Source organism: Myotis lucifugus, unplaced genomic scaffold (assembly GCF_000147115.1).
Source record: "Myotis lucifugus unplaced genomic scaffold, Myoluc2.0 scaffold_4213, whole genome shotgun sequence".
NCBI classification, from domain to species: domain Eukaryota; kingdom Metazoa; phylum Chordata; class Mammalia; order Chiroptera; family Vespertilionidae; genus Myotis; species Myotis lucifugus.
In genome coordinates this window covers 1-12,682 of record NW_005875261.1, presented here as the reverse complement: position 1 = coordinate 12,682, position 12,682 = coordinate 1, and the positions used below count along the sequence as shown (strand labels likewise).

Sequence of the window (12,682 nt, the reverse complement as noted above, 5' to 3'; positions counted from 1 at the left end):
CCGGCCAGTGTGGCTCAGTGGTTGAGCATCGACCCAGGAACCAAGAGGTAGCCGGTTAATTCACGGTCAGGGCACATGCCCGGTTGGAGGCTCGAGCCCCAGTAGAGGCTGTGCAGGAGGCAGCCGATCAATGATGTTCCTCTCTCATTGATGTTTCTATTTCTCTATCCCTCTCCCGTCCTCTCTCTCTCAAAATCAATAAAAACATTTTTAAAAAGAAAAAGAAAGTAGAATGGTGGTTGCCAGGGGCTGGAAGAAGGATGAATTGAGACGTTAGTGTTTAATGAGCCCAGAATTTCAGGATGGGATGATGAAAAAATTCTGGGAATGGATAATGGTGATGGTTGCACAACAATGTAAATGTACTATGACTAAAGTGTACACTTACAAATAGTTAAATCATAAACTTTATGTTATGTATATTTTATCATGATTGAAAAAAATTTAAATCACGTGGACTCAGTTCTTCGTCAAAGACAAAGGATCTTATCGTGTACTGGCTAAAGCCCTGATACCCGATATGGTGGCCACTAGCTACACGTCCCAAGAGCCCTTGACGCATGGCTGGTCTTACTGAAATGTGCTGCAAGTGTAAAATACCCATCAGATTTCAAGGGCTCATATATATTTTTAAATTTCATTTGTTGATTTTAGAGAGAGGAAGGTAAGAGAGAGAAGCATCAATTGGTTGCCTCCCACACGCACCCCGAGGAGTGTCAGGGATGCACCCAGGTACCTGCCCTTGACCAGGAATCAACCTGAGATCCTCTGGTCCTCAGGCTGACTCTCTAACCACTGAGAACACTGGCCAGGGCTGGAACGGAATTTTCTTATTGGCTACAGCACTACCACCGGGAGAGTAGCACCTCCCCACCCGGGGCAGCCGGCCAGCCTCCCTTCGCCCCTTCGCCCCCACTCCGTCCGCCACTCATTCAGTGGCAGCGGCGGGCAGCAAGGTGACTCACAGCTTCCTTATGATGGTCTTCTCCTCCTTGTCTCTGCTGGCGTTGCTGGCCCTGGCAACCATAGTGTCCTTTCCTCTTCTCCCTTCGGGGCCTTCTCTTGCTGGAATCAGGCCACTGGAGAAAGGGGGGCAGACAAATGGGGTGTTTTATTGCAGACCTCTTATTTGTGCAGTCCTGAAAGTGAAGAATCTTTTTTTTTAATATAGTTTATTGATCTTTCACAGAGAGGAAGGGAGAGGGATAGACAGTTAGAAACATCAATGAGAGAGAAACATCAATCAGCTGCCTCCTGCACATTCCCCACTGGGGATGTGCCCGCAACCAAGGTACATGCCCTTGACTGGAATCGAACCTGGGACCCTTCAGTCCACAGGCTGATGCTCTATCCACTGAGCCAAACCGGTTAGGGCTGAAAGTGAAGAATCTTAATCATTATTATAACATTAATAATTTCAGCACGGAAAGCTCCGGAGTCAGAAACTCTTCTCTCCACATGAGACTCTTCTCTCCACGTTTCCAATGCTGAAACCTCTTCTTTCCTTCTCTTGTCTGATTACATTGGCTACCAGTTCAAGCGTCTCCACTTTGTAGGAGTATGACCATGTGTAAATTCTTTAACTTGGGCCTTGATTTCCTAAATGGTAAAATGAAGATAACAGAAGTGCCTACCTTCTAGGGTTGAGGGGTTAAGTGAGACAATAATACATGGCACTCATTCAACAAATATTTATTAAGCGACGTACCGTGCCATGGTGCAATGAACAAAACAGAAAATATCTTCTCTTATGCAAGTTACATTCCAGTGGGGAAGGGAATGGTCAGTAAAAAAATAAGTAAAATAAAAAAAATACATAGTAAGTCGGATGATGGTACAGAGTTAGATTGATAGTGACTGAGAAGCTATGGGGGTCAGGTGATCCCAGGAGGGACCTGATGGGCAGAAGTTGGAAGAAGGCTGTTCTGCCAGCAGTCATGCTTCCTAGGATTCAGAGAAGGGCTGTCCGTATGCAAGGTAGTGAGGACAAACAAAGGGAAGCAAAGAGGAGAGAAAGAGGCACCGGGTCCCTGGTGCCCACCCCGAGGCCTTCGCTGCAGTTTTTTCTTTTTTTCTGAGAGCAATTCCAGGACCCTTCCCAGCTACGTGGGCCAATCAATTGTGAGAAGAGACACCAGAGGGCTGCTCTCTCTCTCTCTCTCTCTCTCTCTCTCTCTCAGGCCCTGTGAGGACGCAGCCAGAAGGAAGTTGCCTAGGAGTCAGGAAATGTCAGCACCAACCATACTGGCACCTGGATCTGGGACTCGTAGCCTCCGGAACCGTGAGAAAAGACACTTCTATTGCTGAAGCCCCCAGTCTAGGATATTTTGTTACAGCAGCCTGAGCTGACTGAGACACCCCTTTACATATGAACTTCGGAAAGCAGAACCCACCCTTCTCTCTCCGTTGCAAAGAGTGGATTCTTATTAGTTACTATAATAATATTATATTTTTATTATAATATTAATATTTCATAAGAGGCATCGTCTAAAAATTTCCCCTTTCCACTATCTATTGTTATTTGACGCCCTGAAACTTAGATTTACAACAGGGTGGCTTATGAGTCTCAGGATGGCTGTCCTGCTTAGGGTTGGCCTGGTGGCTCTCAAGCAGCTGCATGAATTGGTGGATGAGCTGGGGGCTGGGCACAGCTGGGGCTGTCGGCTGGGGCACCTTGGTTCTCCTTCACGTGACCTCTCCTTGTGAATGCCTTGACTTCTTCACAGCATGGCGGTCTCAAGGCAGCATTCCAAGAGCATAAAACATGGAAGCCTGGAGGTCTCTTAGATCCTTAAGCCAAATGGCACGTTCCATTGACCAGAGCAAGTCACAGGGCCGCCCTGATTCAAGGGGAGGGAAGTCTCTACCGCTTGGTGAGAGGAGAGGAAAAGTCTCCTGGCAAAAAGCATGCGGGATGGGGACAACAGTTGTGGCCACCTATGGAAATAGCCCACCATTGCTGCCTTCAATCTAAAATGATCTTTAGGCTGGCCAGCGTGGCTCAGTGGTTGAGCGTCACCCTACGGACTAGGAGGTCAGGGTTTGATTCCCGATCAGGGCACATGCCCTGGTTGTGAGCTCCATCCCCAGTGGGGGCATGCAGGACGCACCTGATCAATGATTCTCTCTCATTATTGATGTTTCTATCTCTGTCTCCCTCTCCCTTCCTCTCTGAAATCAATAAAAATATATTTTAAAAAATATAATGATCGTTAGTATGAGCTTAGGCCTCCAGATGCCACTGCTAAGAGAACACCTCAGTTGACAGGCTCGTTTCTCCAGGACAGAGAGCGCGAGAGACCAAGCGAACCCTGCTGTCTCGGCCTGCACCAGATGGGAAGGGCACATCTGCTGTTTGCTGGGAATTCAACACTGGAAACAAAGGGTGTTGCTTTATTCCCTCACAAGCTGCCAGTTTGGCGGCTCCTGGCTTTAACTACCTGTGTCTGAAATACTTATCAAATGAGACAAAGACAGGTCTTTCCATGAACATGGTTCCAACCACGGCAGAAGGCAGACAATGAAACGTCTGTTGACAGAACTCAGCCCTTTTGGATTTGGCTTCCTAGGACGTTTCTGCTTTGCCACTGCCGTCTTCATGATGCTCGAGGAAAGAACGGAAAGAATAACATCACTCGGGCTCTGTCTGGAATCAGGATCCGCCCTGCCTTCCAAACGTGCAGGGTCCAAAGGTGGCCGGACAGGAAACGTGCAGGCTGGGCGCTCGGGCTGCCTGAGGACACGCCTCACTGTTGCCACCAGCAGCCGGGGACTTCCAGCAGGTACTTGACCGCACAGGCCTGCGGTGAGCACTGGATGAAGTGATGCCTGGGACACACTCGGCCGAGCGCTGACCCTGGCAAGCACTGCTAACCATGAGCGGGGTCTGCGTTTTTATTCGCTTGCTCTCACCCTCTTCTGCCTCTAAAGAAACCCACCTGTGTAACTCAGTGTTTCCCAGAGCCATGCAACCACACAGCCCCCGCCCCTCTTTTCAAGAAACACCAACATGAAAGATAACATTTTGGGGGACAGAGGCTCAGGTGGATATAGCAAAGTCCAACCCTGATACGTCAACAATTTCCTTTGTCCTATAGCAGTGATGGCGAACCTTTTGAGCTCGGCGTGTCAGCATTTTGAAAAACCCTAACTTAACTCTGGTGCCGTGTCACATATAGAAATTTTTTGATATCTGCAACCATAGTAAAACAAAGACTTATATTTTTGATATTTATTTTATATATTTAAATGCCATTTAACAAAGAAAAACCAACCAAAAAAATGAGTTCGCGTGTCACCTCTGACATGCGTGTCATAGGTTCACCATCACTGTCCTATAGTCCCTCCGTTCACATATTATCGTGATCTTTTATAACTTTGGATTTTTAGATAATTTAAAACTTAGAGAAAAGTTGTAAGATTAGTAAAAAAGACTTCCCAAATACTTTATCCCAGATCCCCCAATTATTTATGTTTATCCCATCTTACCTTTTTAAATCTTATTTTATCTTATCTTTCCATCCAACCACCCACCGATCCACCTACCTACCCCACCCTTCATGCATCTACTTTCTTTCTGAACCACTTGAGAGTAAGTTGGAGACATCTTACTTCTTTATTCCTGAAGAATTCAGTGTAGCCCTAACCGGTTTGGCTCAGTGGATAGAGCGTCGGCCTGTGGACTGAAGGGTCCCAGGTTTGATTCCGGTCAAGGGCATGTACCTTGGTTGCGGGCACATCCCCAGTAGGGGGTGTGCAGGAGGCAGCTGATCGATGTTTCTCTCTCATCGATGTTTCTAACTCTCTATCCCTCTCCCTTCCTCTCTGTAAAAAAATCAATAAAATATGTTTAAAAGAAAAAAAATAATTCAGTGTATAGTTCCAAAGGGCAATGATATCCTCTCATAACCAAATAGTTCAGTTATCAAAATCACCTCATTGATCCTTTAAATGGATCTTGTCATTCCCTCGATTAAACCTTCCCTACTTACAATAAAGTCAGAGCTCTTGCCTGTGGTGGACAAGGCACCACTCCCTAGTCTCTTCCAGACCACCCGCCCCTGCATTTCAGGTCCCCCCTGCTGGGTCTCTTTAACTGGCCACGCTGGTTCCCACTTCTGGTCTTTGAACTTCTCCGAACTTCTTGCTCCATTCTGGTCCTACCAAATCTATACATGGTTGTCTGCTTCCTGTCCTTCACCTGAGAGGGGTTGTCCCTAACTACTCAATTTGAAACAAGTTCCTCCCTGCCCTGCCTGTGTGACACTGTGGTTGAGTATTGACCTATGAACCAGGAGGTCACGGTTCTATTCCAGGTCAGGGCACACATGCCTGGGTTGTGGGCTTGATCCCCAGTGTGGGACATGCAGGAGGCAGCCAGTCAATGATTCTCTCTCATCATTAATGTTTCTATCTCTCTCCCTCTTCCTTCCTCTCAAATCAATAAAAAAATATTTTAAAAATAATAAACACACAAATAAATAAATAAATAAATAAAACAAGTCCCTCCCCCCCAACTCCCTCAGCACTTGGGTCTGGGTCACACCCCCTGCTTTTATCTTCTTTAGAGCACTGATACCATGACCCTGAGTGCTTATTTCAGGCTTCCTTGCTGCCTACCTGTCTCCCTAGATGAGCATGCACTTGCTCCGTTTGGGTCACGGCTACACCCCCACCGCCGGGCATCATGGGGCTCGGATAAGTTGGTTGAATGGACATGGGAGCCAATACGGGATGTGTGAGGGCACCCTCGCGGGCGGCAGAGCCCACCTCTTGTAGCACTGCAGCTCCTCCTGCGCCAGCAGCAGCTGCGCCTTGAGCTTGTTGCGCTCCTGCAGCACGTCCCTCAGCTCCTGCAGAGTGAAGCGCGGCCGGTTGGGGTCGGTCAGGTCAACCATCATCTTGCCTGGTCCCAGGCTTCCCTGGAAGAAAAGATGTCACTGATGCAGTTTCCCTTGAGAGGATGAGCTGTCCATCCCAGAAAGCAACGTTCTCTGGTTTGGTTACTCCCGGGGCCCTAAGGAGAGGAGGTGTTGCCTGTTGGGAGTGTTTGGCTGGCGGTAAAGAAGCGAAAGCACCATTCTCCAAGAAAAGTGCCAGGGCTCCTTTGGCTCAGTGGATAGAGCGTCGGCCCGTGGACCGAAGGGTCCTGGGTTTGATTCTGGTCAAAGGCATGTCCCTTGGTTGCAGGCTTGCACCCGGCCCAGGTCAGGGCGCATATGGGAGGCAACCAATCTCACATCCATGTTTCTCTCTCTCTCTCAGCATGTCATCCGGTGAGGATTTAAAAAACAGGAAGAAAATTGTGACACATGGATGAACCTTAAAGACATTATGCTAAGTGAAAGAAGCCAGTCACAAAAGGACAAATACTATATGAGTCTACTTACAGGAAGTACCTAAAATAGGCAAATTCATAGATGTAGAAAGTAGAACAGTAGTTACCAAAAGCTGGGGGGAGGGAGAAATGGGGAGTTGTTGTTTCATGAACACAGAGTTTCAGTTTTGCAAGATGAAGAGATCTGGAGAGGAAGGTGGTGATGGTTGCACAACCATGTGAATGCACTTAATGCTACTGATTTTTAAAAGGGTTAAAGCGGTGAATTTTATGTGTACATGATCACAATTAAAATAATAATTTAGAAAAGTAAATGAAAAAATAAGGCCTATTTGTATGAACTAATGGAACTAAACATTCATTCTCTCTGCCTTCTCCCCACCCCCCGTTCTGAAGTCTGTGGTTTGGGAGGAAAATGTGCCATCTCATCTGCTGGCTGATGAAGCCTGTCCGCTGTGCCCCTATGGGAAGTCACACTGTTCACAGTCCCTGGTGGGGCCTCCTCCGTGTCCTTGTGCCTGGAGTTGAAGGTGACGGGAGGAGGGCACAGGGCATGAGCTGTGATGCTGGGTGAGTCACTGAACTGCTCTCGAGTCTCAAAAGCCAGGCTGCTCATCATGATATTCAACTGGCCTCCTATGATGATATGAAAGTAGACCTTTCCCTAGCCCAGTGGTCGGCAAATGCGGCTCGCGAGCCACATGCGGTTCTTTGGCCCCTTGAGTGTGGCTCTTCCACAAAATACCGACTTCTGCGCATGGGCCACGAAGTTTCAAACGCACTGTATGTGCGCGCCCGCACGTGGTATTTTGTGGAAGAGCCACACTCAAGGGGCCAAAGAGCCGCATGTGGCTTGTGAGCCACTGCCCTAGCCAGTTTGGCTCAGTGGATAAAGCATCGGCCTGCAGACCAAAGGGTCCCAGGTTCGATTCCGGACAAGGGCATGTACCTTGGTTGCAGGCTCCTCCCCACCCAGGCCCTGTTCGGAGCTCATGCAGGAAGCAACCAATCAATGTGCTCCTCTCACATCGATGTTTCTCTCTGTCTTTTCCTCTCTCTTCTACTCTCCCTAAAAATCAATGGAAAAATATCTTCAAGTGAGGATTAACAAAAACAAATACATACATACATATATATATAGATATATATATAGATATAGATATATATATAGATATATATATAGTAGAGCCTTATCTGCAAATATCATTGCCCCCGTGACTAAGGAGTAGGTGAAATTCGAGTGTAGCAGGAGAGCTACCAGAAACCTTCACTCTTCCCTGGGAATTTCAGCGACCTTGGCCGTTGGGCTGCCAGAGTTCGCTCCTCAGTCTGTGATCTTGGATCCGAGTTCTGGGGGAATGTGCGTCTTACCCCTCCCACTAGCTGTGAGCCGCCAGAACGCAGGGCCCCTGTCTGGTTTACTTCCATGGCCCCAGAGCCCACACAGTGCAGTCACTCAACAAATGTTGGTACAGCGTAAGGTCCGAGGACCATCTTAGTATGGTGTGCTTAAAACCAGCATCTCTGAGCTCAAACCCTGCCTCCACCTCCTACTTGCTCTAAGTCCTTAATAAATTATTTGCCTGTTCTATGCCTCCATTTCTGTAAAATGGGTATAATATAGTATAAAGACTAACAAAGAGTTAGGGCAGATCTTATTTTTAAAACTGTGGCTGAAGACTCTGTCCTGAGTATGATATTAATTTAGTGAGTTGCAACAAGAATTTAAAAACTCATAAAGTAGGAAATATGACTGTGCATCATGTTGCTTCTTGAAATGTAATCCTGTAAAATGGAGGTGTAACATAGATACAGTAAAACATACTACTCTTGAGTTTATGGCTTGATGATCTTTGCCATATGCTATACCCACATAACCACAGTGCATTTCCTTCCTGCTCCCTCTCGCTGTCCCCTCCCTGGTGTTAGGTTAGCACCAATCTGTCTTCTATAAGTAAAGATTATTCTTCCTGTTCTTGAATCTCACATATGGTAGGCTGTCTTTTGTGCTTGGTTCCTGTTTCTCAATGGAACACCTGTGAGGGTCATCCACACAGTTGTGCGTATCAGCACTCTGTTCTTTTTCAGAGCTGTGTAGTATTCCATCGCATGGATATACCACCCTTTAAAAACCCACCCACTCCTCTGGTGCATCTGGATTCTTTCCAGTTTGGCACAAGTACGAATAAAGCTACTCTGAATATTCTCACACGGGTCTTTTTTGTGGTCATAAACACTAATTTCTCTTTAGTCAAATTTTACATCTTAATCTAGGTCAAAGACAAAGTGTGATGTCTGGACCAATAGCATCAGCATTATCTGGAAGCTCATTTGAGATGCATATTCTCAGGTCCCAGTCCTGACCTATTGAATCAGAAACTCTGGGGCTGGGGCCCTGCAGTCTGTGTTTTATTTATTAATTATTTTTTTATTTGCAGTCTGTGTTTTAAAGAACACCCAGGTGATGGTGATGCCCGCTTAAGCGTGAGAACCAGTGCTCTAGGTCATGGTCAACAATGCTAGCGGCCACTGATTTAGAACTACGCAGGACAGGGCCCCAGCACCTAGTAACTGCTCCATAAATGTTTACAATCGCAGCGTTTCCAATCTGAGGGCTGGATACGCGCAGTGCTCTGCTTGGAGGGGCTTGGATATTCAAGAGAGGAAAGGGTTAGACGGCAACCTATGACCCAGGAGATCACTATTCCTGGTCAGGGCATAAGCCCGGGTTGTGTGGGGCGTGCAGCAGGCAGACAATCAATGATTTGCTCTCATCATTGATGTTTCTATCTCTCCCTCTCCCTCCCTCTCTAAAATCAATTTAAAAAGTATATTTTAAAAGAGAAAGAGAGAGGAAAGGGGCCTCCGTGCCAGCGGGCACTGCCCCACGCGCCCCTGCCTCCCGCACTCACCTCGGGGCTGGCCGCCGCGCCCTCTCTCCGCAGCCCCTCCACCTCCTTGCGGAGGCTGTCCCGCTCCATCCTCAGCTCCTCCGCCGCCAGGCTGCCCTCGCTCACCAGCGTCTCCAGCATCTCCAGCACGCGGACGATTTTGAACTGCAGCTGTGTCACCCGGGGGTCGCTGCCCAGCGCCATCAGCTCGCGGCCCACCACGTAGGAGATGTCATACACGTCCTCGGCGGTCAGCTGGAAGGGGCTCTTGCGCAGAGCCCCCTCGGGGCCAGCCTCGTCCTCCTCCTCCTCTTCCTCCTCCTCCTCTCGCAAAGGGGGCTCCTCCATCTCCATGGCCGCGCAGAGCCCCGCAGCCTCGGGAGCTGCTGTCTCCGAGTCTCCAAAGGTCCAACTTCCTCCGGACACAGAAAACTTTCCGCTGGGCCGTGGAGCCCGCGCAGGGGAAGGCCCGGGAGCGGCCAATCAGCGCGGCCGAAAGGGGGGCCGCGGGGATCGGGAGGCAGCGCGCGGCTCTCAGGCCCCGACGCCCGGTGCGCCCGCAGGGCTGCGAACCAGGCAGAAGAGCGCCTCCAGGATGTGGTTTGGGGAACGAACGAGAAGGAGGGCAGCCGAGAAGAGGAACGGAGGGGAGACGGGGTGACAGTGATTGCTCCCCACCTGGGAGCCGCTGCAAACTCGGGGCGGAGCTGCGGCTCGGAGCCCCGCCCCTGGTGACTGCGGCTACGGACGCCGGGTTTCCACGGAGACGGGGGCGGAATTTCCGACGTCGGGCGGTGAGCGAGTAAAAAAAAGCACCAACTTTTTCCTCTCTACACTCAAGCTTTCCAGCCTCAGAACTGGCATTGCACCTGGAGGGAGCTCTGGGACTCCGTGACATTTCCTGAAGTCTGCGACCAGACAGGAAGCAGTCGTTGGGGGCCGCGCACAGGTGGGTGCAGGAGCCTGGGCTGCCAGAAGCTCCCAGGCCAGTGGTCGCCAGGGCCTGGGGCTTCTGACCCTCAGTGAAGCGGCGAATCCCTGCGCTGTGCGCTTTGCCGACTCCTGGGCTCCTCCACGTACCAGCCTTGTGGCCTTGGCCACGTTACTGAACTCCTCCGAGCCTCGGTTTCCTCCCCAGCGAATAGCAGTACCGAAGCGGAGGGGTTGCTGTGAGGAATATACCAGATGAGATAATGAGATAATGCGTGTGGCAAAAAGCACCCAGGAAGCGCTCAAACACGTCAGCTGGTGTTCTCCTTCCTCTCCAGAAACAAACATGAAGCTCGTGTGCCAGACGGACACTTGGCACACGGGTTGGGGTGGGCACATTCTCCAGGTACAGAGGGTGTTACTGCGCGGGGAGTGCAAAATGAATGACTTCTGTTTTGCTGAGAGGTTTGTAACAGAGGGAGAAAGCTCAGCAACCGAGCTTGCCTTTCCCCGGAATACGCTGCCAGCTTTCTTTGTAAGCAAGCAAAATAGACACTATTTTCAAAGGGCATGATGTTCTGATGATCACAGGGAGGATCCTAGGCAAGGGCTCAGATGTTACAATGCTCAGTGATTAAATACCGAGATACAATATAAATAAAAATGTTATAGCCACACAATGGAATAGTGTTCAGCCATAAAAGCAATGAAGGAATAGGGAGCCTTCATTTATAGGAAATAAAACCTAACATGTACAGTTGAATGGTTTTCAACAAAGGTGCCAAGGCCATTCACTGGGGAAAGGACAGTCTTTTCAACAAATGGTGTTGGGAAAATCGGATACCCACATGCAAAAGTATGAAGTTGGAGCCATACCTTACACCATACTCAAAAATTAACTCAACGAGGATCAAAGACCTAAACCTAAAAAGCTCTTAGAAGAAAACATGACATAAAGCTTATGTCATTAGACTTGGCAATTTCTTCAAAAGCACAGGCAACAAAAGGAAGATACATTGGGTTACACCAACATTTAGAACTTGTGCATCCAAGAACACAATTAACAGACTGAAAAGGCAACCTACAGAAGGGGAGATAGTTGCAAATCATATCTGATAAAGGGTTAATATCCAGAATATATGTGAATGCCTACAATGCATCATCAACAACGAAAAAACCCAAGTAATGGGCAAAGTAAAAATCAAGGCAAAATCCTTAGCAAGATATAGCAAACAGAATTTGACACAACATAAGAAGCATTATATACTACTAGAGGCCCGATGCATGAAATTCATGCAAGAGTAGGCCTTCCTTCCCCCGGCTGCCGGCACCAGCTTCCCTCTGGCACCCAGGACCCGGGCTTCCCTCGAAGTCCTGGCTTCGTCCAGAAGGTCGTCCGGAAGGATGTCCAGTCTAATTAGCATATTACACTTTTATTATTATAGATTACCAAGAGGAGTTTATTCCAGGGATGCAAGACTAGTTAAAAAATCAGACTAGCCTTGGCCAGATAGCTCAGTTGGTTAGAGGATCCTCTGATAGGCCAAGGTTGCAGGGGTGATCCCTGCTCAGGGCACATACAGGAATCAACCAATGAATTCACAAAATACGTGGAACAAGTGGATGTCAAGGCACATACCCTGGTTGTGGGTTCAATCCCCAGCGTGGCGCCTGTAGGATGCAACTCGCTCTCAAAATCAATTTGAAAAAAATGATAAATTTTATCTCATGTGCTCTTGGCCAAAATTTTTAAAAAATACTTATTTTTATTGAGTTCAGAGAGGAAGAGAGAGGGAGAAAACATCAATGAAGAGAGAGAATCATTGATCGGCTGCCTCCTACATGCCCCGAAAAGGGACTGAGCCCACATCCCGGGAATCCAACTGTGACTTACTTCCTGGTTCACGGGTGAACACTCAACCACTGAGCCACATCAGCCAGGCTCAGCTCCACAACGTTTTACCTGTGTATATACTTGTTTGACCTCCACTGAGATCAAGATATAGCATATTTTCAGCACTCCAGAGAGCTCTCTTAAAATTTTGGTCAATAACTGCTGAACTGGTGTGGTTCAGTGGTTGAGCATCAACCTATGAACCAGGAGGTCACTATTCCATTCCCAGACATACCCAGGCTGCAGACTCAAATGCCAGTAGGGGGCATGTAGGAGGCAACCGATCAATGATTCTCATTCTCTCTTATCATTGATGTTTCTATCTCTCTCCCTCTCCCTTCTTCTCTGAAATCAATAAAAATATATTTTTAAAAAAACATTGTGGAGCTGTACACAATATTTGTGCATTTCCTTTAGGTAACGCATACCTAGATAAAGTGCTGGGGCTGGGGTGGGGAGGGAAGGAATGAAGCAGACACTCACTACAATGTGGATGATCTCTGGCAACACTTTGCTAAGTGAAAAAAGCCAGTCACAAAAGACCACGAATTGTACGATTCCATTTACATGAAATGTGTAGAACAGCAAATCTATTCTGTAGAGCCAGAAAGTAGATCGGTCGTGTCTAGA

At 48.1% G+C, this 12,682-nt stretch overlaps 1 protein-coding gene across 2 annotated transcripts; it reads right to left on the bottom strand.

Moving 5' to 3' along the window:
* Positions 1-934: 934 nt before the first annotated feature.
* Positions 935-9,810, bottom strand: LOC102431581 (RILP-like protein 2). 2 transcript variants are annotated; one of them, XM_023749237.1, is made up of 3 exons: positions 9,355-9,810; positions 5,770-5,921; positions 935-1,079 (listed from the first exon to the last, which is right to left on the bottom strand). In XM_023749237.1, the coding sequence occupies exons 1-3, from the start codon at positions 9,580-9,582 to the stop codon at positions 962-964; spliced, it is 498 nt and encodes a 165-aa protein (XP_023605005.1). In that variant the 5' UTR covers positions 9,583-9,810; the 3' UTR covers positions 935-961. The 2 variants fall into 2 exon arrangements, with proteins under 2 accessions (XP_023605005.1, XP_006108961.1); XM_006108899.3 differs by having other exon boundaries at positions 9,250-9,806.
* Positions 9,811-12,682: the final 2,872 nt, after the last annotated feature.

What these genes read in the sequence shown, in the direction of transcription:
- LOC102431581 (XM_006108899.3), bottom strand. Translation starts at nt 9,582, where the DNA reads ATGGAGATGGAGGAGCCCCCTTTGCGAGAGGAGGAGGAGGAAGAGGAG. An exon ending in GCGCGGCGGCCAGCCCCGAG is followed by an intron (nt 5,922 to 9,249) that starts GTGAGTGCGGGA and finishes CTTTTCTTCCAG; the next exon opens with GGAAGCCTGGGACCAGGCAA. An exon ending in GAGCTGCAGTGCTACAAGAG is followed by an intron (nt 1,080 to 5,769) that starts GTGGGCTCTGCC and finishes CCCTTTCTCCAG; the next exon opens with TGGCCTGATTCCAGCAAGAG.